This window comes from Pan paniscus, chromosome 1 (assembly GCF_029289425.2).
Source record: "Pan paniscus chromosome 1, NHGRI_mPanPan1-v2.0_pri, whole genome shotgun sequence".
NCBI lineage: Eukaryota > Metazoa > Chordata > Mammalia > Primates > Hominidae > Pan > Pan paniscus.
Genome location: NC_073249.2, coordinates 82,643,138 through 82,668,964, shown reverse-complemented (window position 1 = coordinate 82,668,964; position 25,827 = coordinate 82,643,138). Strand labels below are relative to the sequence as shown.

Sequence of the window (25,827 nt, the reverse complement as noted above, 5' to 3'; positions counted from 1 at the left end):
CAAGGCCTTTCTGCACACCTGACAGGTAAGGGCGCCTCCTGTGTCTATTTTCAGTCTGTGTCAGTTGCTTGGAATACTGATTAGAGATGTGAGAAAGCCTCTTTGGGACACAAAGGAACAAAGAAAACTGACCAAGTAGGAGAAATGTGGTGCTGTGCAAGGAAGAAGCCCTTGTAATCCCTACAGTAATACAATAATTCTCAACATGGATCTGTTTGGTTTGGTTTTGCCCCAAACCTCATTTTACATAATACTGACCCTTAATAAATAAAATGATTAATGTTTTGTTAATAGGAGTATAAATAGTATTAATTACTGAAAAATAAAATAATAAAACTCCCTTAATAAATATTGTTGAAATGGAAAATATGACTGCTCACATTTATATAAAATCTGGGGCTTTGATTCTAGTTTTATGAAATATTGTTATATGAAAACTAGCTGTCCTGAACCCTTGGAGCTCAGAATGTCCACCAGGTCTGTTATAGAGGCAAGGTTTGCTCTACCATATTGGCATTATTTTGTTGTTGCTTCCCATCTGTAACATATTTGCCTCAGTCACTGATATTTATAGGTTGTGTATCACTATTGAGGAGAAGAGTGCCTAAGCATTTGCTTAAAACTTGCTTCTTAGCCCTTGGAATAGCACTATTCCTGTTATCTATTGGTGCTTAACAAATTACCCCAAAACTTAATGACTAAGGACAATAATTTCATTTTGCTCCCCTTTTTGTGAGTCAGGAATTTGGACAGGACTTGACCGGGCAGTTTTTCTGTTTCATATGGCATCAGCTGGAGTGGCCTGATGGGCTGCAAGGTCCATTTCTAAGAGGATCATTCACATGGTTGGCTGTTGGCTGGGAGCTCAGCAGGGACTGTTGACCAGTGGCCTTTCTAGCTTGGTGTTCTGGGGGTAGTCGGACTTCTTATATGGCAGCTCAGGAGTTCCCAGAAAAAGAGTGTCAAGACCCAAAGAAGGAAAGCTTCCCTCAAGACGTGGGTTCAAAAACTGATCAATTATCACTTCCACCATGTTCCATTCTATTGGTCAGAGTAGTCACAGAGACTACCCAGATTCTAGGGCAGTAGACATAGACCCCACCTCTCTAGGCAAGAAGTATCACAGATCTGGGGTGACCATTACTCTACCATAAGAAAAAATTACTAATTGCTAACATAGGCCTCAGATATTGTATACATCTTGGCCTCTGAAGGGCAGAGAGTAGGCATGGAGAGGACACAGCCAAGATCCTGCTTTTGCTTTGAGACTTACTACTGGTGTCCCAGTAAAATGATGAGCATGCAGCAAACACTTGATAGATCTTATTGCTGACTGTTGTAACTGCCACATTCCCTTAAGTATAGTTCTATTGAAGACATATTCAGTCAGTGAGTCAGAAATTATCTATGAAACATTTACTGTGTGCCAGACATTCTCCTAGGTGCTAGGAACACAATGGTCAACAAAATACCCAGTCATGGTCCTTGCCTTCATAGAGGGTATGATCTAGTGTAGGAGACCAATATTTATCAAATGATTTCATAAATAAGTGTAAAATCACATCTGATAGAAGTGCCATAAAAACAGGTGTATGGTGCAAGATCAAGGAAGACTTCCCTAAAGAAGGGATGATTGAACTAAAATCTGAAAAATGAGGGAAGCAGGAGAGGACTAACCATCAGGCTGCAGAAATGGACTTCTACAAAGTCCCTAGGCAGAGAGGAACTTGGTGAGAATGACAGCCAAAAGAAGACCAGTGTACTGGAAAGGAGTGAGCCAAAGAGAACCCAGTGCAAGTTGAGGCTGGGGAGGAGGAAGGGCCAGAGACTACAGGCCCTTGGAAATCATCAGGTTTGATCCCCTAGGTTGTATGTGGACACCTGGCCCAGCCTTACCATGGTCCATCCATTCATCCAGACATCCAGCTCTTCATCCATCTACCCATCTGTCTGTACATCCACTCACTCAGTCATCAAACCCTGACTGATCACCTTCCATCTGCTGGAGACACAGGTAAATAAGACCACCTAATCCACCTAATCTGTACCTTTATAGAGCTCACTGCCACCCCCACTAGGTGTTTAAGTCTTTACTGTCTTCACCAAGTAATGAGATTCCAAAGATCTCTCTAGTTTTCACACCAAAAGATAATATCCCATGAACTTTACCCTTAATCCACCCCCACTCCCCAATAATGTTTGTTTGAAAATGCATCTTTTCATTACAGAAAATACTTAGTGCTAGAATGGAAATGAGCCAACACAACCGCTATCATAAAACTCTATTATCTTCACCAAACAATGAGATCTCTAAAGGCCTCTCTAGTTTTAACATCCAAAATAATTTGGAAATGAATTAAATTGAGTTGATTAGAGTTATGGGGGGAAAAATGGCAGATAGGAGGGAGGACTAACTTGCAGCTCCCACTTGGATGAACAGAACAGCATATAGAGACTCACATCATGAACCTTTGCTCCAAGAACTACCACAGGAACATACCAGGAAAACTGAAACAATTCACAGACCCTTTCAAAGAAGCAGCTTGCTTCTGCAAACATCATGAGATAGCCAAAAAACTGTGAATGCCCAAAGTGTGAGAGGGGGAAAGTCTGCCTCCAAACACACATCCTCACTGGGGAACCTGAAAATCCAGATCACAGGAGAAGGATTTAACCTTTCCTAGAGGTGAAATGAATTTAGAGAGCTGAGAAACGTATAAAAGTAGAAGCAGCAGCAGGAAGAGCCCTGTAAGCACTCTCAGTCCCCAGGGAAGCCATTTCTGACTTTATCTCACAGGTGTCCTTGGGGAGGGCAGCCAGGGGTATTGGGGAAGGACCACAGGGAGAAGGAAACTTCCAGCTGAACTTTGTAATAATTTCAACCAAGTGTAAATTGTCCAGGGCAGAATGGGGATGGGGTAATGGCAAACAGGAAGTGCAAACAAGAGCACAGAAGCCACCACAGTGGGGTAGTGGCAGGGCCTGAAAGCTCTGCTTGCTTTCTCCTCAGGGAGGCTTATAGCCTGGGGCAAGATCTCATCCCTGCTTACCGGCTGCCTAAATATAAACTCAGTGCTGTTGGTGGGGCACAGTGAAAGTGAGACTGGCCTTGCTGGCTGTGTGGGAGCTGGGTGAGGCACCCACTGCCAGCTTTACCCCCACTTCCCTGGCAACCTGTATGATGCAGCAGAGGCAACCACAATCCCTCTGGGAACATAAGTCCTTTGGCCTGAGAACCACACCCTCCATCCCCGACAGCAAGCCCCATCCGAGGAGAGTCTGAGCTCAGACACACCTAACCCTGCCCCCACCTTATGGTCTTTCTCTACATGCCCTGGTAGCCAAAGACAAAAGACATAATCTCTTGGAAGCTCTAAGGCCTCATCCATCACCTGAGAAACCTGAATATTTATCCAGAAGACCTTAGGACAAGTTTGTTTCCCCCCTATACTACCGCAGCTGATGCATTCCTGAAGGTGCCACCTCCTGGCTGGAGGTCAACCAGCTCAAACCATTACAACAACTCATAAAAGAACAATGCTGCTCTAAGAAAGGAGAAAACAACAGCTAATTCTATCATCTGTAACATCCTGGCTAACCAGAGGTCCTGAGTCTGTCCACATGACAACTTCACTGCTACCATAACCAGCATTTGAGAAAACGAGTGCAGTAAACAAAACTATAACCAAGGACCCTCACAGAGTCCATTTCACTCCCCTACTACCTCCACTGGAGCAGTTACTGGTATCCATGGCTGAGAGACCTGAAGCTCGATCACATCACAGGATTCTTTGTAGACACTCCCCAGTACAAGCCTGAAGCCCTGGTAGCTCCACTGGGTGGCTAGACCCAGAAGAGGAATAATAGTCACTGCAGTCCAGCTCTCAGGAAGCCCCATCTCTAGTGGAAGGAGGAGAGCACCACATCAAGAGAACACCACATGAGACAAAAGAATCTGAACAGTAGCCCTTGAGCCCCAGATCTTTCCTCCGACATAGTCTAGCTAAATGAGAAGGAACCAGAAAAACAATTCTGGCAACATGACAAAGCAAGGTTCTTTAACACCCCCAAAAGATCACATTAGTTCACCAGCAATGAATCCAAACCAAGAAGAAATCTCTGAATTGCCAGAAAAAGAATTCAGAAGATCAATTATTAAGCAACTCAAGGAGACACCAGAGAAAGGTGAAAATCAACTTAAAGAAATTTGAGAAATAATACAGGATATGAACAAAACAAACTCCAGAAAAATAGCATCAACAACAAAAAAATCACAACTTCTGGAAATGAAAGACACACTTAGGGAAATACAAAATACGCTGGAAAGTTTCAACAAAATCAAACAGGTAGAAGAAAGAACTTAAGAGCTCAAAGACAAGGTGTGAGAATTAACAATAGTAATGCCATTTTTCCACCTTGGTGATTGTGTTTTCTACCTTGGTGACAGTGTTTCCAGAAACAAAGCAAATGTCAACCTCACCGGTACCTTTAACGGAGCATAACAACCCTGACCACAACAAAGCCCGACTGGCCCTTACCACAACCTTTCCCAGCCCCTTACAGTTCCAACCTTCCAGCACTTCCCCAACCCCTCTCTTGTAGAAACTTTATTATAAAAACCTCAGCTTTAAGCTATCAGGGTCTCAACCAGATTCCTGACGGAAACCCCTTGCAGGCTTATTCCTGTGAATAAACCTGTTTGGCCATTGAGATGCTTTCTCTCCATTGCTCTCTTGTTTTTATTCTCCTAACACCAGGTTTTCAAATTAACCCAATCCAACAAAGACAAAGAAAAAAAGAATTTTTGAAAGATGAACAAAGCCTCCAAGAAGTTTAGAATTATGTTAAATGACCAAACCTGAGAATAATCAGTGTTCCTGAGAAAGAAGAGAAATCTAAAAGTTTGGAAAACTTTTAGATGTGGGCATGGATGTGGTGCGAAGGGAACACTTTTACACTGCTTGTGGGAATGTAAACTAGTATAACCACTATTGAAAACAGTAGGGAGATTCCTTAAAGAACTAAAAGTAGATCTACCATTTGATCCAGCAATCCCACTCCTGAGTATCTACCCAGAGGAAAAGAAGTCATTATGTGAAAAATACTTGCACGCATATGTTTATAGCAGCACAGTTCACAATTGTGAAAACATGGAACCAGCCCAAATGCCCATCAGTCAACAAGTGGATAAGGAAAATGTGGTACATATATATATATACACACACACACAAATATATATATATACTATGGAATAATACTTAGCCATAAAACGGTCTAAAATAATGGCATTTGCAGCAACCTGGATGGAATTGGAAACCATTATTGTAAGTGAAGTAACTCAGGAATGGAAAACCAAACATTGTATGTTTTCACTTATAAGTAGGAGCTAAGGTACGAGGAGGCAAAGGCATAAGAATGATACAATGGACTTTGGGGACTTGAGAGGAAGGATGGGAGGGGGTGAGGGATAGAAAATTACACATTGGATACAGTGTACACTGCTCTGGTGATGGGTACACCAAACTCTCAGAAATCACCACTAAAGAACATGTCCATGTAACCAAACCTGTTCCCCAAAAACCTACTGAAATATAAAAAAATGAGTTGATTAGCAGAACAATTATTTTGTAGTAACCATCCACGAATTGTTGTCCAACTTCAGGAGAATGCTGTGCCCAGTGTCAGCCAGGCCATGGAGAAGGAAATAACCTTGCCAGGAGAAAGGAGTAGCCTGTGAATCTACTCAGGATATGGCCAGACCTGCCCATGCAGCCTCTAGTGAACAAAGCTCACCCTTAATCCACCCCCACTCCGCAGTCATACATATTTGAAAATGCATTTTTGGTCACAGGAGTACTTGGTGCTAGAATAGGAATGAGCCAGCACAACTGCTATCAGAAAACTCTCAGATACTATGGATGATGATGCCACATCATGCTGTCCCTGAGGTTGCCTAGGCAGGTCTGGCCATGTCCTGGGTAGAGTCCCAGGCTACTTATTTCTCCTGGCAAGAGCACTGGGCTTGCTGACACTGAGCACACCATTCTCCCTAGGGTGGACTCTGATGTTGTGGATGCACGAGAGAATTGTTCTACTAATCAATTCAACTTAATTCAATCTCAACTTGTCTCAGCTCAAGTTAGCTTTGTTCAGCTCATCGGGATTCTGCTCAACTCAACTTTACTCAGCATAATTCATCTGATGCATGCATCTAGGCTTCCCATAAAGCATTTCTTAAGTACTTACCTGTCAAAGTCTGCATTGAGTCTGGGAATCCAGCTGGGGTTGCTTCCACCAACCAATCCACCTCCCTGTTCTAATCTAAATGGTATCTGTGTATTGTGGAGAGAACACTGGACCTACAGCAGGACTGCCCTATGTTCTCAACTTAGCCCTGCCATTTACTTACTGCCTTAGGCAATTTTCTTAACCTTTCTGAGCCACAATTTTCTCATCGGTAATGCAGGAATAAAAATAATACCTAATTTGTGGAGGGTTTGTCAGAATTAAATTCATAGAAGGCACTCACAAATGGTATCCATTAAATCCTCCCTCTATGGACCTAAAGGAAAGACTAAGCAGAAAAAAGAAAATGACCTAAAGCTCATCTGAACACCTGGAGAACAGGACAACTCACTAGAAAGTTGTTTACTAGTGAACTATGGTATGGTCCTATCCCCACCGCCATAGTGCAGTCCCAGGTCTTATCTCTGCTCTAGATTCTCCATGTTCCTAAAGGTCTTTTTTGACAACTGCACCGAATTATTTTTGGGAAATTGCCATGACATTTACCCAAGTTACTTTCTTTGCATCCCTGGGCTCAACCTGACTCTCGATTTCATGTGCTCAGAATCAGTACCCGTGCACTTGAGTTCATCTTTAGCATTTCACTTGGTGCTATGCCAGTTCTTCATCATTAGCCCATTCCCTTACAAACAGGGAGAAGGAATGGAGAACAAAGGGAACAGAAAGAGTGGTGGCAACCTATTCAGCCCAGCAGTCCAGCAGAAGATTGGCAGAGGCAAAATTAAGGACACCCTGTAGATTGATAGCAGAGGAAAAGGAGACAAAATTTTTAAAATGAGCAGTGGGACATCCAAGAAAGTGAAGCCACATCAGGGTGGGTTCCCCCAAGCGTAGACGTACGCTCTTGCCTCCACAACATAGACCACCATGCCATTAAACATCACACACCATCAGTGCCAACTGTGATCTGAAAATGGGTGGGCATCTGAGTCACGTGATACCCAGTGTTCTGTATTCTTGGGTCCTTAAACTTAGGAAGGCTTTGCCTTGATCACTCGTTGTTTCCCACTTGTTGCTAAAATCAAAACCAGGTTTCTCATCTAAAAGAATGCCTTCAGTTCAGATGCTACAGGCTTATCTCACATGAATATCCTCTTCCCTTAGGTATTCGATGGTCTCAGATGCAGAAACAGAAAGCATTTTCATGGAACCCATTCACCTCTCCTCAGCCATTGCAGCCAAACAGATCATCAATGAAGGTAATGCAATCAAAAGCTGGGTGGAAGCAAAGTCCAGTGGTCATCTGGAGACCCTTAGAGGGGGGCCATTGGAAGATGTCAATGTGCCTCTCAGGTGCTGCCCATCACATTAGGAAGAGCAGATCTGCAGAAGGCAGTTCTGCCAACCCTACCTCCTCAACTTTGATAGGATGGAAGTGGAAATAATTATGCATCAGTGTGAACAGGGACAACCAGAGAGGCAGCACCAATCTGTCCCTAGGGCCTCCTGCTCAATTTTTGGTTACCTCAGGGGTCCTGAGGTGGCTTATGGCAGAGGCACAGACCTGAGAGCCCGAGAAATGGCCAGAAGCATCCAGAGGGTTCTCTTCCAAGGGAGTCTAGACTTAGACCTGCACTTCCACCAGTGCTTAAAGATGCTTCAAACTGAAGGATGCATGGGGAGGAGGGAAAGGCTTGGGTGGGGAGCACCCAATATTCAATATGTTAATATTTACACAGTAAAATTTTGAAGCAGACAACATATAGTTATTTTTCACTCAAAGATACTTATCTGGATTAGATGAATTTTTTTCTAATCAATTTTAAGGAAATAATCTTTTACAATTTCTTTCTTCCCCTTTCTTCTCCCTTCTCCCTGGGTAGCCTCACAACTCTGGTGAGATGGGGTGGAGTGGGATAAGGTGCACACTGATGAAGCAGGGCCCAGCTGGCCTTTGGGCTTAATCTCTCAACCACCGCCGGTGGCCACAATCCTTTCCTTGGTCTTTCATTATTAGAATCACATGCTACTCTTTGTCCATTCTAACTCTGGTACTGGTCCCCTGACCCATTTGGGTCTCCACCAGGATCTCTAGAGGACATTTGGACCTCTTGCACACTTCACATAGAACCAGAAATTTGACTTGCTGTTGCTCACTGTTCTGGGCACTCTAGGAGGCCCCATCTTCTCAAAGACCCATCTGCTTTGGGGGATTTTTTTTCTTTTTCTTCCATACCTGGGGTCTCTGTTATCTTGCTCCAAGATATCTTGTCCCAAGATATCTTGCCCACTAACCCAGGCAGTGTCTTCACCCTGGTCCAGTTCTCTCTGAATTGCTCCCAGCACCACTATAGCTCTAGAAAGTCTTTTCTTCCTCTTTTGTGGTTGGAAATTTCCCTAACCTTCCACTCTGCATCATCTCTGCTTTGTGCTTCATTCTGTGGACCATTCTCCATGTTTTGGTTCTTGATAAGTAAAAGTCCAGCTTTAGGAATTGAGGGGAGAAAAAAAATTAAAAACATTTTCTCTCTTTGAAAGCTTCACTTTCAAGTCTATAGAATGCTATGGACATTCAGTCTAGTTTGAAACCAAAAGATGTGCAATGCCTTGTTTTATCCTGGCTCTTTTCTATTCTTCCCTTCTCTGGGGGCATCAAACCTAAGTTTCATTAGCCTTAGTGGCTGAAGGGCTATAGGGAGAGAAAAAACAATATATGCTCACTAGTGATTACAGGGGTGAAAATGTGTGCTGAAAACCTTCCGTTTTAATGAAAGTCTGCATATGCCACACATCCGAGAGCGTAGGGGAGAAATGTGTGGGCTTTACTTTCTGCTGAAGAAATGTCAGGTAATAGAAAGAAATTGATGCAGGGAGAGAGGCAAGCTCTACAGAGGCTGAAGTGTGAACCAGAGACCTAGTGAAAGCAGGAGTTGCCATCAGGGGTGAAGGGCTGGGACATTTGTTTTTAAATTGAAAAGAAAAGAAATGGAAACAACAACCTGCTAGATAAATAGCCGAGGAAGACAACACTGTGTATTTTAATGAGGTGTCAGGAGTCCCATTTTTTATATGTAGTAAGGGAAAGACATCTAAGTAGACACGGGAAGGAGAGCGGACTGAATTTGCTATGAAAGACCCCAGGAGAGCCAGGGGAGAAAACTGGGTAGTGGAGAAAATAGGAACACTTCATCTATTTTTAAACAAAATAGAGCTCTGGGATTGCAGGAGTTTTCTTCTTTCTGCGTTTGAAACGGAGATCAGAGAACGTTTAGAGCTGAGCCCTGATGCAGGGATGTGGGGGTCCCTCAGGGGGGTTAGAGGAGGGAAGAGAGAAGGGAAATGAAATCCTGAGCCCTAGGCAGAACCCAAGGCTCCCTGGATTTGCAGTCCATGAGCAACAAGCCCTGCTTACAGACCCCTGGGAGGAGCAGATTCCACGAGGGGCTGGACCAAGTCTACCTTCCAAATGTGGCTGGACTCTCTGCAGCCCCCACCCAGAGACTGCCCATCAGGGAAGAGATGGTGCCATCAAGAGGCTATGGGGAACACAGAGGAAACATCTTTCCAGCTTCTTTTCTCTCTCTCTCTCTATTCAGTATTTTGGCTACCATGTGAGAGGAACGATTTTGTTCTTTGTTATTTTTGTCTAACTTAAAGAAAGAAAGCATCTTACATTTCCCCAAATTTGATAAGCTGTGAGCAAATATATTATTAGAAGATAAAGATTCACCCCAGATGTGAGTGAATTGGGGTTTGAGTTCATTTGGAGTTTGAGCTTTTCTGACCTGTTGTCAGAAAGGCCCTGAGTCACGTTTTGAGATTAGAATGAGAGCTCATGGCCAACCTTTGCCACCTATCTGTGGGCTGGGAGGCTGAGAATCATAGGTCCTTACATTCTAGTAGGGGGAAGAAGACAATACAAGAAATAAATCAGTAAATTAGGTGTATATTAGAAGGCAATATTGCATAAATTACTGCTGAAAGTTTTACTTTTCCCAGGGTTATTTGCAATCCATATGTAAAAGAGTCAAACTAACAGAGTGAATTATACTATGAATGAATGCCATTCACTCATTTGGTAAATACTTCTACCTTTTTTTTTTTTGGTTTCTTTTTTTTGAGACAGAGTTTCGTTCTTTTTGCCCAGGCTGGAATGCAATGGCGTGCTCTCAGCTCACTGCAACCTCCATTTCCCAGGTTCAAGTGATTCTCCTGCCTCAGCCTCCCAAGTAGCTGGGATTACAGGCACTCGCCACCACGCTTGGCTAATTTTGTATTTTTTGTAGGGACAGTGTTTCACCATGTTGGTCAGGTTGGTCTTGAACTGCTGACCTCAGGTCATCTGCCCACCTTGGCCTCCCAAAGTGCTGGGGTTACAGACATGAGCCACTACGCCTGGCTGGTAAACACTTCTGAGCATCCACTTTGTACTGGGCACTGTGGGAGTTATTAAGTATGAATCAAAGTACACCAAATACTTAAGGAACTTGGTCTAAAAAATTATCGACCAGCTTCAGAGAAGCATGGGAGGGAGTAAAAGAAATTGGATCCCCTTTACCCACATCTATACAGTCTTCTTGCTGACCCTGATTACAAGTGTTTGGGCCAGTGCAGCAGGTACCCTGGGCCCAATTAAAGTCCTTCCTGGGAGATCCTGCTGGCATTCAGTCCATGCCCAGAATCCTGGCAGCAAACTGGCCAAGAGCAAGTTCTCCCCAGGAACAAGGAAGGCCATGATGTTCCTAACTCTCTGATGAGAATGCTGCCTGTCTCCTCTAGAACTCAAGCCACGGGGGGTCAGAGCAGACGCAGAGTGTCCAGGCATGCTGGAGTCTGCTGAACAGCTGCTGGTGGAGGACCTGTACAACCGCGTCAGGGAGAAGATGGATGACACCAGCCTCTATAATACACCGTGTGTCCTGGACCTACAGCGGGCCCTGGTTCAGGATCGCCAAGAGGCGCCCTGGAATGAGGTGGATGAGGTCTGGCCCAATGTCTTCATAGCTGAGAAGTGAGTCTGACTGCTCTTCATGACCCTTTGTCCTAACCCTCTGGTTAGTGCCTGAGACAGACGAAACTCCCCCAACTTTCACCAAAGGCGCCCATAGGTCCATCCAGCACAATGAGGCTGCCTAGCCACTTACCCTGCCCCAGCCCAGAGAAAGGCCCCTCCATCCACCTGCATTTGGAGGTCTCCAGGCAAGATGCCGCCATGACTGCTTATCCTTTGCCCTCTTGCCAGGACTCTCTTGTCCCTCAAGAAGGCCTCTGGGCCTCCTTTCCTGCCACAGAGTCTTGCCGACTTCACCATCTCATGACATCTGTAGCTACCACAGAACCGGACACTAGGAGCCATTGACAATAATACTGACATGCATATGTAATTACCAACATTGGAAAATGTTCACAATACAGTAAGAAAGAATTAGATTACAAGAGAAGACATGTACAGTGTGCTGCTAATTGAGCAACAGATGTATGTGTATGTGTGTGCATGTTTTTGCATAGACAACAGTTAGGAAATGTGAGAAAATGTGAACAATGTTTCTCTCTGGGAGGTGTTTTTACAAGCAGTTTTTATTTTCTTCTTTAGATTTCCTTTAACTTGTACAGGTTTCCTAAAGTAGACATTGTTTTTATAATCCAAAAACTATTATTTTCTAAAAGTTTATCAGCGGTTTCCAGAACAAAAACAACTCACTCACATCCTATTTCTTTAGGATGCCAGTGCATAATTGCGACCACTTGGTTAATTAGTGAAACAAATTTTTGCTGACTCATCGAATACTTAATGAGATGTTTTCCCAGTATAATTATCCAGATATCCAGAAGCAAAGGAGGAAATTTGGCCTCAGGGGAGGGAATAGGGAAAACAGCTTTGAACAGTGGGTCTTATCTTCACCAAGGAGTAATCAGTTGCCTAGAACTTGATCCTCAGAGCTGGGCACCAAGTCCTAAGTGATCTTTAAATAGATCTTCAGATACAGAAGCATTCATCTTATGGTCACTAAGAACCCAGGCATCACCAGGTATCCTCAGCTAAAAGCTTTTGTTCCTTCTCGGACAACCTGTCCTCAGGGCCTCTTCAAACTAAGCTGCACTTATTCAGCTACAGCAAAAAGAGCTCTGAACTAGAAATCTAAAACACTAGTTCTTGTTGTCTTTTTCTCCTTTCACAATCTTGGGAAGTTATAAGAGCTCTCAGATTGAGTTTTATAATCTTCAAATGGGAATAAAACTAGAGTTCCTGTCTACTTCTTAAGTTTATTGTTAGGATAACATAAAATAATGCATGTGAAAGGATTTTGACAATTATAGCATGCCATATCAATGTGGAATACACTTAATTTTATTATTTGTGCCTACCAGTTTTGTGCCTTGATGAATGTCCATTCCCAAGGCATGGGGTTTTAAACTAGAAGTCTCTGGATCATTCAAATGTTTCCTTACACATCATTTTGTTGGCCTCTTCATCTCGCCCTTCCTTGCCTAACTGCATGTCTTTTCTCCCTTTTGCTGAGGCCAAGTCATCAACTCTTTCTATAATGGTATTTGCAGTGATCCCCAGACAACCAGGGGCAGAAAAGGAGGCACTTGCCCAGCTGTGGCCCTAGACTGGCTGAGGCAGGCTCACCGTCACAGTGGTGACACACCTTTCTAGTTCCGACTCTTGCAAACAGGTCCCTGCCTCTTCCCGCAGGAGTGTGGCTGTGAACAAGGGGAGGCTGAAGAGGCTGGGAATCACCCACATTCTGAATGCTGCACATGGCACCGGCGTTTACACTGGCCCCGAATTCTACACTGGCCTGGAGATCCAGTACCTGGGTGTAGAGGTGGATGACTTTCCTGAGGTGGACATTTCCCAGCATTTCCGGAAGGCGGCTGAGTTCCTGGATGAGGCGCTGCTGACTTACAGAGGTGAGAGGGATCTGCCGCTCCAGGCTGCTGGAATTCCACGGGGGGAAAAGTAATGTGGGGAATGTTATGAAAACCTGATTAGTTGGCGTCTGTGAGGGGTATCTGTCTTAAGAAGGCTGTTTTCTCTAAGAAAAGGAGAAAAGACAGGATAATCATTCATCCAGTAAGTAATTACTGAGTGCCTAGCAAGTGCCAGCTACTATTCTAGGCACTGTGGTGAAAGACACAGGCAACGCTTCCAGCCTTTGACTGTTACACTGTAAGAGGGGACAGAAAATGAAAAAAAGAGAAAAAAATGTCAGATGGTGATAAGTGTGAGGCAGAGACTAACTAGAACAATGTGCTAGAGTGACTGACTAGCTCCTTGGAGAGCATGGGGGAGGAGGCCTTCTGACAGTGGGACATTTAAGCCAAGTGACAAAGAGCTAGCCATGGGAAAACTGGAAGAAGAGCATTCCTGCAGAAGAGAACTAGTAGTGCAAAGATCCAAAGGTGGAAAGCTTGGTGTGTTCAGGAATCAAAGGCCAGTGTCGATGAGCATGGTGGATGAAGGTTGAAGTGGCAGAGGCCCCCCATCAAACAGGAAGCTAAAAGCCAGGGTAAGAAGTTGGAGCGGCACCTTGATCTGATTTATGTTTTGGAAAACTCCCTCCCTCCACCTTGGAGAACAGACCGAGTTGGGAAGGTAGAGAGTAGTGCTTTGGGGTTGCTATTGCTATATCCAAGTGAAAGGTGACATGAGACTAGTCTGCAGAGGTCATAGGCCTCAGGGAGGAGAGGTGGAGCCCAGGCAATGGGGCCGACAGCCTGGCTGGGAAGAGTTGAGGATATGGTGTCCAGAAACCTGGGTTTGAGTCCAGGATTTGCTACACTGTATATACAATGTGACCTTGGGCCATTTCCTTTAGCCCTAGGAACTGCAGAGAACAAAGACAAAAATATCAAATCCTAAAGTTGCTGTGAGGAATAACGTTTCAAAAATGCATATAAAATAACTCCCTTGGGACAACACCTGGCACAATAAATGCTTTAAAAATTATAGCCATTGCTATAATAATATTGTTAATGATTTCCTGGAAAGGGCATTGCCTGTCACCACCAATGGCCAGGTTGGGTAACTTCTAAGGGAAAATACAAGCACACATATTTTCTTTTTTTTAATTATTTTTACTTTTTATTTTTAGAGACAGGATGCAGCTCTGTTGCCCAGGCTGCTGGAGTGCTCACTATAGCCTTGACCTCCTGGGCTCAAGCGATCCTCCCACCTCGGCCTCCCAAAGTGCTGAGATTACAGGCGTGAACCACCATGCCTGGCCAAATACACATATTTTAAATATGTATATGTATGTGTGTGTGTAAATTACATATATATATACACAGAGAGAGAGAGGTATGTATGTGTATATATACACACATGTATACACATATACATATATATACACATACACACACTCACATATATATACAGTTTTCAGTTTTCTCCTTTTTTCAATGCTTAAAAACTCCTTTTTTTTTTTTAAGGCGGAGTCTCGCTCTTGTTGCCCAGTCTAGAGTGCAATGGTGCCATCTACGGCTCACTGCAACCTCTGTCTCTTGGGTTCAAGCGATTCTTCTGCCTCAGCGTCCCGAGTAGCTGGGATTACAGACTCCTGCTACCACGCCCAGCTAATTTTTGTATTTTTAGTAGAGACGGGATTTAGCCATATTGGCCAGAGTGGTCTCGAACTCCTAACCTCAGGTGATCCGCCCGCCTCGGCCTCCAAAAGTGCTGGAATTACAATAAGCCACCGCTCCCGGCCAAAAAACTCCTTCCTTTTAAAATGTAGGACGTTTGACCAACGTGGGATTGAATGGGTCTGTCGGTCGCCTGCGGCGTAAGGAGTGTGTCCCACCTCGCTCACAGGTCCTGGCGCGCACCAGCAGACCTCGAGGCGGAGCGGGTACGCTCGCAATAGCTCCAGCGTGTGGACACGGCCACGAGCCGGCGGTCCCCCGCAGCATCCCAGGGCGGATGAGGCAGATCCCAGAATGTGGAACGCATCCCAGAAGCGATAGCCAGCCTTGGAGGGTGGAGGGAGGAAGAACGAGCCCAAACGCGGAGGCGGAGTCGGTGCCAGGAGCCGCGAGGGCTCAGCAGGAAGTTTCCTGTCGCGGGTGTAACCCAGGCGCTGCCTTCCCTGCAGCATACTCAAGGCGGGCTGGGTCATGCTGGCCAGGAGCCAGCTACCCCGGCCGGAGACCGTAGGTCGGAGCACTGAGTGTCCAGATCCCTTGCAGGGGCCAGTGCGCCCTGTGGGCATCTCCTCCCGATTCAGCCTCACTCTCCCTGCCAGGCAGCGAAAGACCCTTATTGTTGATGTGCTTGTTGCTTTTGTGGGTCCTTTCTACTCCACCACAGAGAGCTCGTCGCATCCCTAGAATTACTCCCTGAGCCTTAGGTCCTGTGGTTTTCTCTACTTTAGGATGCTTGGGAGTCAGTTCTTGACCAAAACAGGGAAAGAAACACTTGGCGCCGGCGTTTTACATGATAATCACAAAGAGCCTATGAGGGGGTGTTGTTATTTACATTGTACACACTGGGAAGTTGAGACCTATGGAAGATTAAGTGGTGACTTTGTATGGTGCACGGTGTAATAATCAAGATTCTCCTGGTTGCTAGTGGGTGGAAACCATCTCAAACTCCTTCACAAGCAGCAAAGGCATTAATTCTGAAGATGCAGGAAAGAAGCCAAAGACAGGAGCCTGGCACGCCGGGCAGGCCTGGAACAAGGACTGGACAATCTCAGCACTCTTGGTTTCCCTCTTCTTTCTCTCTCTACTTCAGATAGCAAATGGCCATCCACAGGCCTGACATTAAACTAGCTAATTTCCTGCCTCAGTCCCATTTCCAAATTTCCTGGCGAATTTGTCAGATACTGGTCTTTTTGTGTACCCTGAGTTCCATCAGCGGTGGCAAGTGGGGTGGCTTCTGGGCAAATACGGGTGTGGAGGGGGATACCTTCTGAAGAAAGGGGGAATTACGAATTGGGAGGGTATAGCACAATTGCCTGCCATATAACGGCATACTGAGAGTGTAGAGAATTCAAATCCAGGCTTGCTCAAGTCTGATGCTCTCCCCAGTAGCTGTACTCTTAAAAAAAAAATTTTTTTTTGAAGGTCCTTTTTTTGAGACAGAGTCTCACTCTGTCACCCAGGATGGAATGCAGTAATGTGATCTCAGCTCACTACCTCTGCCTCCCAGATTCAAGCGATTCTCAGGCCTCAGCCTCCTGAGTAGCTGCAATTGCAGGCACGCACCACTACTGCTCAGCTAATTTTTGTATTTTTAGTATTGACAAGGTTTCACCATGTTGGCCAGGCCAGTCTCAAACTCCTGATCTCAAGTGATCCACCACCTCGGCCTCCCAGGGTACTGAGATTACAGGTGTGAGCCACTGCACCCAGCCTGTACTTTTCAAATTTCAAAAACAGGGACCCTCTTCACAATCAGCCCTGCTGGTAATCAAAATGGTAACTCTGCTAATTAGAAAAACACTACCTTCCTCAAACCATTTTACTGTTGGAAAAATTTTCACCATAACCCAAGTGTATTTTGATATTTTGATTTTGATGTGAAGAGGCCCCCTAGAGTTGTGCAGAGAAGAATCTATACAGCATCAGCCTGCCTCTAACAGAGAAGACAGAAAATCCTGTTGCTGCTTTGGATGAAGTGGGTAAACATCCCTGAGTCTCACCCACCCAGCCTCTCTCTTGTCCCTCTGGCTGCCCTTTAGGCTCCTCAGAGGAGTCCCAGTGTGCTAGAAACACAGCAGGAAAAATGTGGCACCCCAACCTGGTCTCCGCCAGACTGAGTCTAAGTAGTATTTGATGCTCCTATGAAGAAGACTGGCTGGTCATGTCCTGAAGTGTCCTGAAGTGAGTTGGTCTCGTGATTCCACCTCCAAAGAAAACCAGTGAGACTTAGAGACTAGCCACAGTATATGGTAGCCTGGTCAGAGGGTGGAGGGGAGGTCCTTGTAAGGGACAGCTAAGCCCTGGGCTGAGGATGAGAGGAGAAAAAAGACAAGTGCTTCTGTAGATGCTCCTTATAAGGCTTTTGCTTGTTTTTCTTTTTCTTTTTCAAGAAACAGAATCTCACTCTGTTGCCCAGGTTGGAGTGCACTGGTATGATCTCAGCTCACTGCAGACTTTGCCTCCTGGGTTTAAGTGATTCTCCTGCCTCAGCCTCCCGAATAGCTGGAATTACAGGTGCTCTCCACCATGCCCAGCTAATTTTTGTATCTTTAGTAGAGACAGGGTTTTGCCATGTTGGCCAGGCTGGTCTTGAATTCCTGGCCTCAAGTGATCCGTCCACCTCGGCTTCCCAAAGTGCTGGGATTACAGATGTGAGCCACCACACCCTTGTTTGTTTATTTTTGAGACAGGGTCTCATTCTGTTGCCTGAGCTGGAATGCAATGGGACAATCACCACTCACTGCAGCCTCAACCTCCTGGGCTCAAGTGATCCTCCCACCTCAGCCTCCCAAGTAGCTGAGACTACAGGCGCTTGCCATGGTTTTTTGTTTTTGTTTTTTTTAGAGACGAGGTTTCGCTATGTTGCCAGGCCGGTCTCAAACTCCTGGCCTCAAGCGATCCTCTAACTTGTCCTCCCAAAGTGCTGGGATTACAGGTATGAGCCACCACACCCCGGCCTGTGGCTTTGACTCTGCTCATTTACCTCCCTCTAGTGGCTGCTGGCTCTTGGCAATAACACCTTTCATCATTACTGGGCCTCAAGTCCCCTGAATTTTCTGTCTCTGACCTCCTGTGTGACCAAGACATGACCTTAACTGCTGCAAAGATATAATACTGAAAGAGTCACCTCCCATCTCATATTGTTAGAGAGGATTTTTAACTGATTTAGCAAACATCCCCAAAGACTGTTGGCAAGTAGATTGATGAGAGCAGGGAGGAAGGTCTCCAGTGGTCCCAGTCTGCATTTTAAACAGCTATTACAATGAAGGCATAGGAGGCATATTTGTCACATTCATGAAGGATGCAAAGCCGAAAAGGAGGCCAGGAGCAGGTAACTGATCTGTTGAATGGTAGAGTCAAGACTCGCAAAAGCTCCTGTAGGCTATAAAAACAGATATCCACCAAAAGATGTTAGTAGGAATTTGTGAAATTATCCTTAAGTTTAAAAATGACTGCACATTAAAAGGAACATGACTTAATTGCAGTTTTTAAAAAACGTTTTACAGGTTTCAGTTGACGGATGTAAAAGATAACTTGAGTTCATTGTGTGACATATCCTCCCATATTGCAAGTTTATATGGCATCAGTAAAGCCCCAGTGACCCAAACAAGGGTGGGGAAGGGCCCTTTCTACTCTATGTGAGTGAGTCAGTCCAAACCTGAAATATCTTGCTCCATCCTGAGTACAAACTCCTAAAAAAAAAAAAAAAAAAAAACCTGATAAATTCAAGTTTTGACCTAGAGGAAAGTAGCTAGAATAGTAAGGGAACATGAGAAGATGTTCAAATAATGTTTGAAGGACTCAAAATAGCCAGGAAAAGAAAAATATATATATTTCGGGAAGAATATGATAGCAATCTTGTTAAGGATTTTTGTATAAAAGCCCTGTTTCATACAATGTATCCATAGTTGACTTTATAATGTCAGAGCAGGAGTACTGGATGCTTGTTACAGAAATTTATACTTTTCCCTAACATATGAAAAAAATTTTGAAGCACTAGAGTGATCCAAAAATGGAGTGAATTGTGTCTATGTGTCCATGTGAGCTAATGAGCTCCCTGTCACTGGAAGCATTCAGCAGTGGCTGGATAACAGGTGTGACAGGTGATCCAGCATCAGGGATGTTGTAAAGGGAATTCTCAAGTTTAGGATGTGACTTATGATGCTTCCCAACACCAAGATTCTATTTCTCTGTGATTCATTTATCTTAGCCTCTCATTCCTTTTCTGCTTTATCACCCTTCCCCCTGTTCTTGTATTTCTCCTCCCTCTGTTGCTCGGTTTGTGAGGAGAAAGTAGAAATGCACTCCAGTGTTTCAAATACAGGGCCAGTGGGGATTGTGATGTCTCCCATCTGTAATATGGGGTCAGTGATGCTCAGCCCTCCTGTGTCTTGAGCCGGGATGAACTTCAGAGGCAAAGTAAACACCTTAAGTGCAGCATATTAAAACAGCACTTACCAAAGAAAACAAACAAACAAGAACACTACAAGGAAGCCACTGTCATTACATCATTTTCTCTTGTGTTTTCATTTCAGGGAAAGTCCTGGTCAGCAGCGAAATGGGCATCAGCCGGTCAGCAGTGCTGGTGGTCGCCTACCTGATGATCTTCCACAACATGGCCATCCTGGAGGCTTTGATGACCGTGCGTAAGAAGCGGGCCATCTACCCCAATGACGGCTTCCTGAAGCAGCTGCGGGAGCTCAATGAGAAGTTGATGGAGGAGAGAGAAGAGGACTATGGCCGGGAGGGGGGATCAGCTGAGGCTGAGGAGGGCGAGGGCACTGGGAGCACGCTCGGGGCCAGAGTGCACGCCCTGACGGTGGAAGAGGAGGACGACAGCGCCAGCCACCTGAGTGGCTCCTCCCTGGGGAAGGCCACCCAGGCCTCCAAGCCCCTCACCCTCATAGACGAGGAGGAGGAGGAGAAACTGTACGAGCAGTGGAAGAAGGGGCAGGGCCTCCTCTCAGACAAGGTCCCCCAGGATGGAGGTGGCTGGCGCTCAGCCTCCGCTGGCCAGGGTGGGGAGGAGCTCGAGGACGAGGACGTGGAGAGGATCATCCAGGAGTGGCAGAGCCGAAACGAGAGGTACCAAGCAGAAGGGTACCGGAGGTGGGGAAGGGAGGAGGAGGAGGAGAAGGAGGAGGAGAGCGACGCTGGCTCCTCGGTGGGGAGGCGGCGGCGCACCCTGAGCGAGAGCAGCGCCTGGGAGAGCGTGAGCAGCCACGACATCTGGGTCCTGAAGCAGCAGCTGGAGCTGAACCGCCCGGACCACGGCAGGAGGCGCCGCGCAGACTCGATGTCCTCGGAGAGCACCTGGGACGCATGGAACGAGAGGCTGCTGGAGATTGAGAAGGAGGCTTCCCGGAGGTACCACGCCAAGAGCAAGAGAGAGGAGGCGGCGGACAGGAGCTCAGAAGCAGGGAGCAGGGTGCGGGAGGATGATGAGGACAGCGTGGGCTCTGAGGCCAGTTCCTTCTACAACTTCTGCAGCAGGAACAAGGACAAGCTCACTGCCCTGGAAAGATGGAAGATCAAGAGAATCCAATTTGGATTTCACAAGAAAGACTTGGGAGCGGGAGACAGCAGCAGTGAGCCCGGTGCAGAGGAGGCAGTAGGGGAGAAGAACCCCTCCGACATCAGCCTGACAGCCTACCAGGCCTGGAAGCTGAAACACCAGAAGAAGGTGGGCAGTGAGAACAAGGAGGAGGTGGTGGAGCTCAGCAAGGGGGAGGACTCGGCCTTGGCTAAGAAGAGACAACGGAGGCTGGAGCTGCTGGAGAGAAGCCGGCAGACGCTGGAGGAGAGCCAGTCTATGGCAAGCTGGGAGGCGGACAGCTCCACCGCCAGCGGGAGCATTCCCCTGTCTGCGTTCTGGTCTGCAGCCCCCTCAGTCAGTGCTGATGGGGACACGACGTCAGTACTGAGCACCCAGAGCCACCGCTCCCACCTGTCTCAGGCTGCAAGCAACATAGCGGGGTGTTCAACCTCCAACCCCACCACACCCCTGCCTAACCTGCCAGTGGGGCCTGGAGACACCATTTCCATTGCCAGTATCCAGAACTGGATTGCCAATGTAGTCAGCGAGACCCTTGCTCAGAAGCAAAATGAAATGCTGCTGTTGTCCCGCTCACCGTCTGTTGCAAGCATGAAGGCAGTACCAGCGGCCAGCTGCCTGGGGGATGACCAAGTCTCCATGCTTAGTGGACAGAGCAGCTCCTCCCTGGGTGGCTGCCTGTTGCCTCAGAGCCAGGCAAGACCCAGCTCTGACATGCAGTCTGTGCTGTCCTGCAACACCACACTGAGCTCACCCGTGGAAAGTTGCAGAAGCAAAGTGAGGGGGACCAGCAAGCCCATCTTCAGCCTCTTTGCTGACAATGTGGACCTAAAGGAACTTGGCCGCAAGGAGAAGGAGATGCAGATGGAGCTTAGGGAGAAGATGTCCGAGTACAAAATGGAAAAGCTGGTCTCAGACAACAAACGCAGCTCCCTCTTCAAGAAGAAGAAGGTCAAGGAAGATGAGGATGATGGTGTGGGTGATGGGGATGAGGACACTGACAGTGCCATAGGGAGCTTCCGATATTCTTCCCGCGGTAATTCCCAGAAACCTGAAACAGACACATGCTCCTCCCTGGCTGTCTGTGATCACTATGCAAGTGGCAGCAGAGTTGGCAAAGAGATGGATAGCAGTGTTAATAAGTGGCTCAGTGGCCTCAGGACAGAGGAAAAACCTCCTTTCCAAAGTGACTGGTCTGGAAGTTCCAGAGGGAAGTACACCAGATCGTCCCTGCTCAGGGAGACAGAGTCTAAATCCTCCAGTTACAAGTTTTCCAAATCCCAGTCAGAGGAACAGGACACCTCCTCCTACCACGAGGCAAATGGCAACTCTGTAAGAAGCACTTCACGGTTCTCATCTTCCTCCACCAGGGAGGGCAGAGAGATGCACAAGTTCTCCAGGTCCACGTACAACGAGACCTCAAGTTCCCGAGAGGAGAGCCCAGAGCCCCACTTCTTCCGCCGGACCCCAGAGTCCTCAGAAAGGGAAGAGTCCCCAGAGCCACAGCACCCAAATTGGGCCAGGTCCAGGGACTGGGAAGATGTGGAAGAGTCATCCAAGTCAGACTTCTCTGAATTTGGAGCCAAGAGGAAGTTCACCCAGAGCTTTATGAGGTCTGAAGAAGAGGGAGAGAAAGAGAGGACAGAAAACAGAGAAGAAGGGAGGTTTGCATCTGGACGGCGGTCCCAGTATCGGAGAAGCACTGACAGGGAGGAAGAGGAAGAAATGGACGATGAAGCCATCATTGCTGCTTGGAGACGCCGGCAAGAAGAAACCAGGGCCAAGCTGCAGAAAAGGAGGGAGGACTGAGCTGGGGAAAATCTGAGAACACTGAAAGAAACCACTCACGTTAGCATAGGGCTCAGGGCACACGTTGCCACCACTCATCAAAGGATGAGGATACAGAGAGGATCTTCCAGAGGGGCAGAGCCAAAATGAGAGGTACCAAGCATAAGGGCAGCAGAGGTGGAGTAGGGAGGAGGCAAAGAGGGGGAGAACCATCAATACGAATACGAGGTCCGAATGCTGGACCAACTGATACCATTTTCTGTTGCTCAGCGCCCTCTAAGCTTTGGTGTTTCACTTAATGTATTTGACAGTGTTCATCACAGGCTAGAGAGGTGAGCTTGGAAAAGCACTGTAGTTTGTCAGAGACTCCAGTTTACATCCAGAAAGGCCATGAACATAGGACACGCTTCTGTCTGTAGAGGCTTCATATGAGACCCAGAAAGTCTATCCTATGGCAAGTCTGACCTCTCCTGGCAATGCTCAGTTCTGATTTTTTTTTTTTAATGTTTTGAGTCTCCATTAAAAATGGTATGTTGGCAAATAGTTCTTCTTTATTCTAGTCATGTTTAACTTTTTGGATATTAGAAGAAAACCACTTTAAAAGACACAAATGTATTATCCTGAGCCAGTCTCACCTTGTTTCACAAAAGCTGTGCCTCCAGACAATGCCATCATAGTCTCATTATAAAAAATAACAAACAAGTATTTGGCCTATGATACAATACAGCAGGAGATTACACTTGGAAAACCCTTGAGAGTAATAAAGGGAACTAGAGAAAGAGAGAATGAGTTTTATTGTGGTGAGAATGGCAAGATGTAAAGTAGAGAGAAGGCCTCTCTGGAAGGCAGAAAAACAAAAACAGAGCATGGTGAGAGAAGAAAATAAACCCAGTACAAGGAGATGGAGACATGTTTTTATAAAATCTAGTGGTCGCCTTCGCTTCTTATTCCTAGGAGGATCACTGGGTAATGCAGTGGATAGTACACTTGATTCTTCTCTGTGCTCTGAGTGGGCTAAGTTGGTGAGAATGTTTTACCTTTGTTCCCAAGGCATTTCTTCCCCTAAAACGCAGGTTGAGTTGCCAAATCAGAGAGACACTTTGAGCACTTTACAACAGTGATTGATGGACTGGTTTCTACAGTTCCTTTCAAGCTGCGGCACCTTGAAGGATTTGAAAACAACTTTGTGCTATGCAGGGGTCTGAGATGTCTTGATCAATCAAAAAATCCAATTCAGGTGACACAAATGGTGGTGAAATGATTAATGAGAGGGAAAAAGAGTAAGAAGTAATCCACCAATGAGACAAATAGTACGTGTTAATTGTGTGATCATTTTTTCCAAAAATGGAGTTTCATGGGACATGGAGATTATGTAACCTTCCTATGTAGATTAGTTCAGCATCACATATTTCAAAGAACACAAAGATAAATATATCAAGGCAAACAGGAGCTGACTTGAACACAAACTCACAATGCCACATAGCTGCTGTTAAAGCAACTGAATTAATTTGCTTGCCTTCCCTCTATCACTTTAGCCCACCATTCAGTTGCTGATGGTACTCATCTCTCCTTCACTGTTTGAGGGGGGGAAAAGAGGACTTGGGAAAAAAAGTACTGCTCAGTCTTTGTCCCATTTACCCCTTTTTCTTCATTTGTTCATCTTTAGTCAGTCTCAGCCCCTAGTTTCCAACGCTCGACGGGTCATTCCCACCACAGAAAATGGTGTTATTAGCCTGGCATGGTGCTGCGTGCCTATAGTCCCAGCTACTTGGGAGGCTGAGATAGGAGTATCACTTGAGCCCAGGAGTTTGATTCCAGCCTGGGCAACATAGCAGGACCCCCATCTCTTTTTTAAAAAGTGTTGTTCTAATACACCCCACAGCAAGAAGGCTGATTGTGGTCCATTTTACCTTCTGGATGAGCTCTCATTTCACTCCTATAGAGAAGTTTCTGATATAGGCACAATTAATTGGGCATCTACTCTAGAAGGCTGACCTTCTGGAGAGAAGAATCGGAATATTCTTTGATGGGTCCCCTGTGCCCACCCATAAGGAGCCAATTAGCTCAGATCTCTATACATGTCTTTTTGTTTTTTCACTATAACTAACAAAATATATAAATTGATCTCACTCATGTCAAAGTAGACAAGAAATTTTAAAAAAAACTATTCTTAGTAACTCTCAACCCATACCCCACTGAATAAGTGTTGAACAAACATTTCAAGCATATTGGTTTAAAGAGTCACCCCAGTTTTTCTCCATCCCTGGATGTGAGTCTGGGGAAACAGACCATGGAGACTGCCTAGTTTGCTTTTAGTTGAGCTCTTAGGCTAGAGGGGCAATAATGACCCCCATGGCCCACATATAGACCAGTTTGGCTCACCAGAGGAAACCAGATGTCTCACAGTAAAGCTCTCAAGAAATGCCTTTGCTTTCTGTGTCTCTAAAGATAGCTGCCTCGAGATCCTGTACTCAGGGAGGTGTCTGCCAGAGAATTCAGAATTCTTAATTTAACTTATTCCTGGAGTTTAGAGTATATTTTGGGAAATCACATCAATAGAAAATGTATTGGATTTATCATGAACTTGAAGAAATATCTGAGATTTGAAGTGTTAGAATCCCAAGGGTGACTTCTGAATTCTACCTAACCTAGCGTGTTAAGTTGCAAGCCAGTCTTCCAGCCTCCGAATGGCAATTAAAGATATCTCAGTAAAAGTCCCCACAGGAAACAGATGGCACACCCAAAGTGGTGACTGATAAGAATTTAATGCAGGGACCATTTACAGAGGCATAGGAAGGAACAAGGGAGCCAAAAAGAAATAGTAAAGCACCCGTGTACTAGCAACATTGATACCACCCTAGCACTGAAGGGACAAAGGGACAAAGCTGTTTCCAGAGCCCAGCAAGAGTCATCACCATGGAGAATGCCACCTGACAACCTGGCAGAGGAGTAGGGGGAATAAATTTTCCAGTTTTTGCTCCTGGTTTTCTGTTCAATGCTAGTAACTTCCATGGACTAAACCTAACTGGAAGCAAGTGGGTAGGAGAGCAGAGTAGTCTGGAGAAGGACAATAAGTAGATCTGGAGGCAAACAGAAAACGACCAGCACAGAGGTCAATATGTTTAAATGGAGAGGCCATCTCTGTAGGAGTTTTCCCATTGATGTCTGTCTTAAATGACCAGGAACACTATACAATGAACACAAAATCAACTCTCTCTTAAGAATTCATCAACAGGCCGGTTGCGGTGGCTCACACCTATAATCCCAGCACTTTGGGAGGCCAAGGTGGGCAGATCACCTGAGGTCGGGAGTTTGAGACCAGCCTGCATGGAGAAACCCCATCTCTACTAAAAATACAAAATTAGCTGGGCATGGTGGCATATGCCTGTAATCCCAGCTACTAGTGAGGCAAGAGAATCATGAACCCAGGAGGCGGAGGTTGCGGTGAGCCGAGATCATGCCATTGCACTCCAGCCTGGGCAACAAGAGTGAAACCCCATCTCAAAAAAAAAAAAAAAGAATTCATTAAGAATTCAAATAGAGTTTCAGCTACACAAAACCAACTATCAGAGTCAATGATTTTGTTT

The 25,827-nt window shown here is 45.8% G+C and overlaps 1 protein-coding gene across 1 annotated transcript in view; it reads left to right on the top strand.

Moving 5' to 3' along the window:
- Positions 1-23,799, top strand: part of STYXL2 (serine/threonine/tyrosine interacting like 2) — a 35,894-nt gene extending 12,095 nt beyond the window's left edge. The window contains exons 3-6 of the mRNA XM_008978261.6: positions 7,411-7,505; positions 11,026-11,257; positions 12,947-13,164; positions 19,434-23,799. Of these exons, the coding sequence (XP_008976509.2) occupies positions 7,411-7,505; positions 11,026-11,257; positions 12,947-13,164; positions 19,434-22,261 (3,373 nt within the window). The 3' untranslated portion in view covers positions 22,262-23,799. The remainder of the gene's footprint in view (positions 1-7,410; positions 7,506-11,025; positions 11,258-12,946; positions 13,165-19,433) is intronic.
- The last annotated feature ends 2,028 nt before the right edge of the window (positions 23,800-25,827 follow it).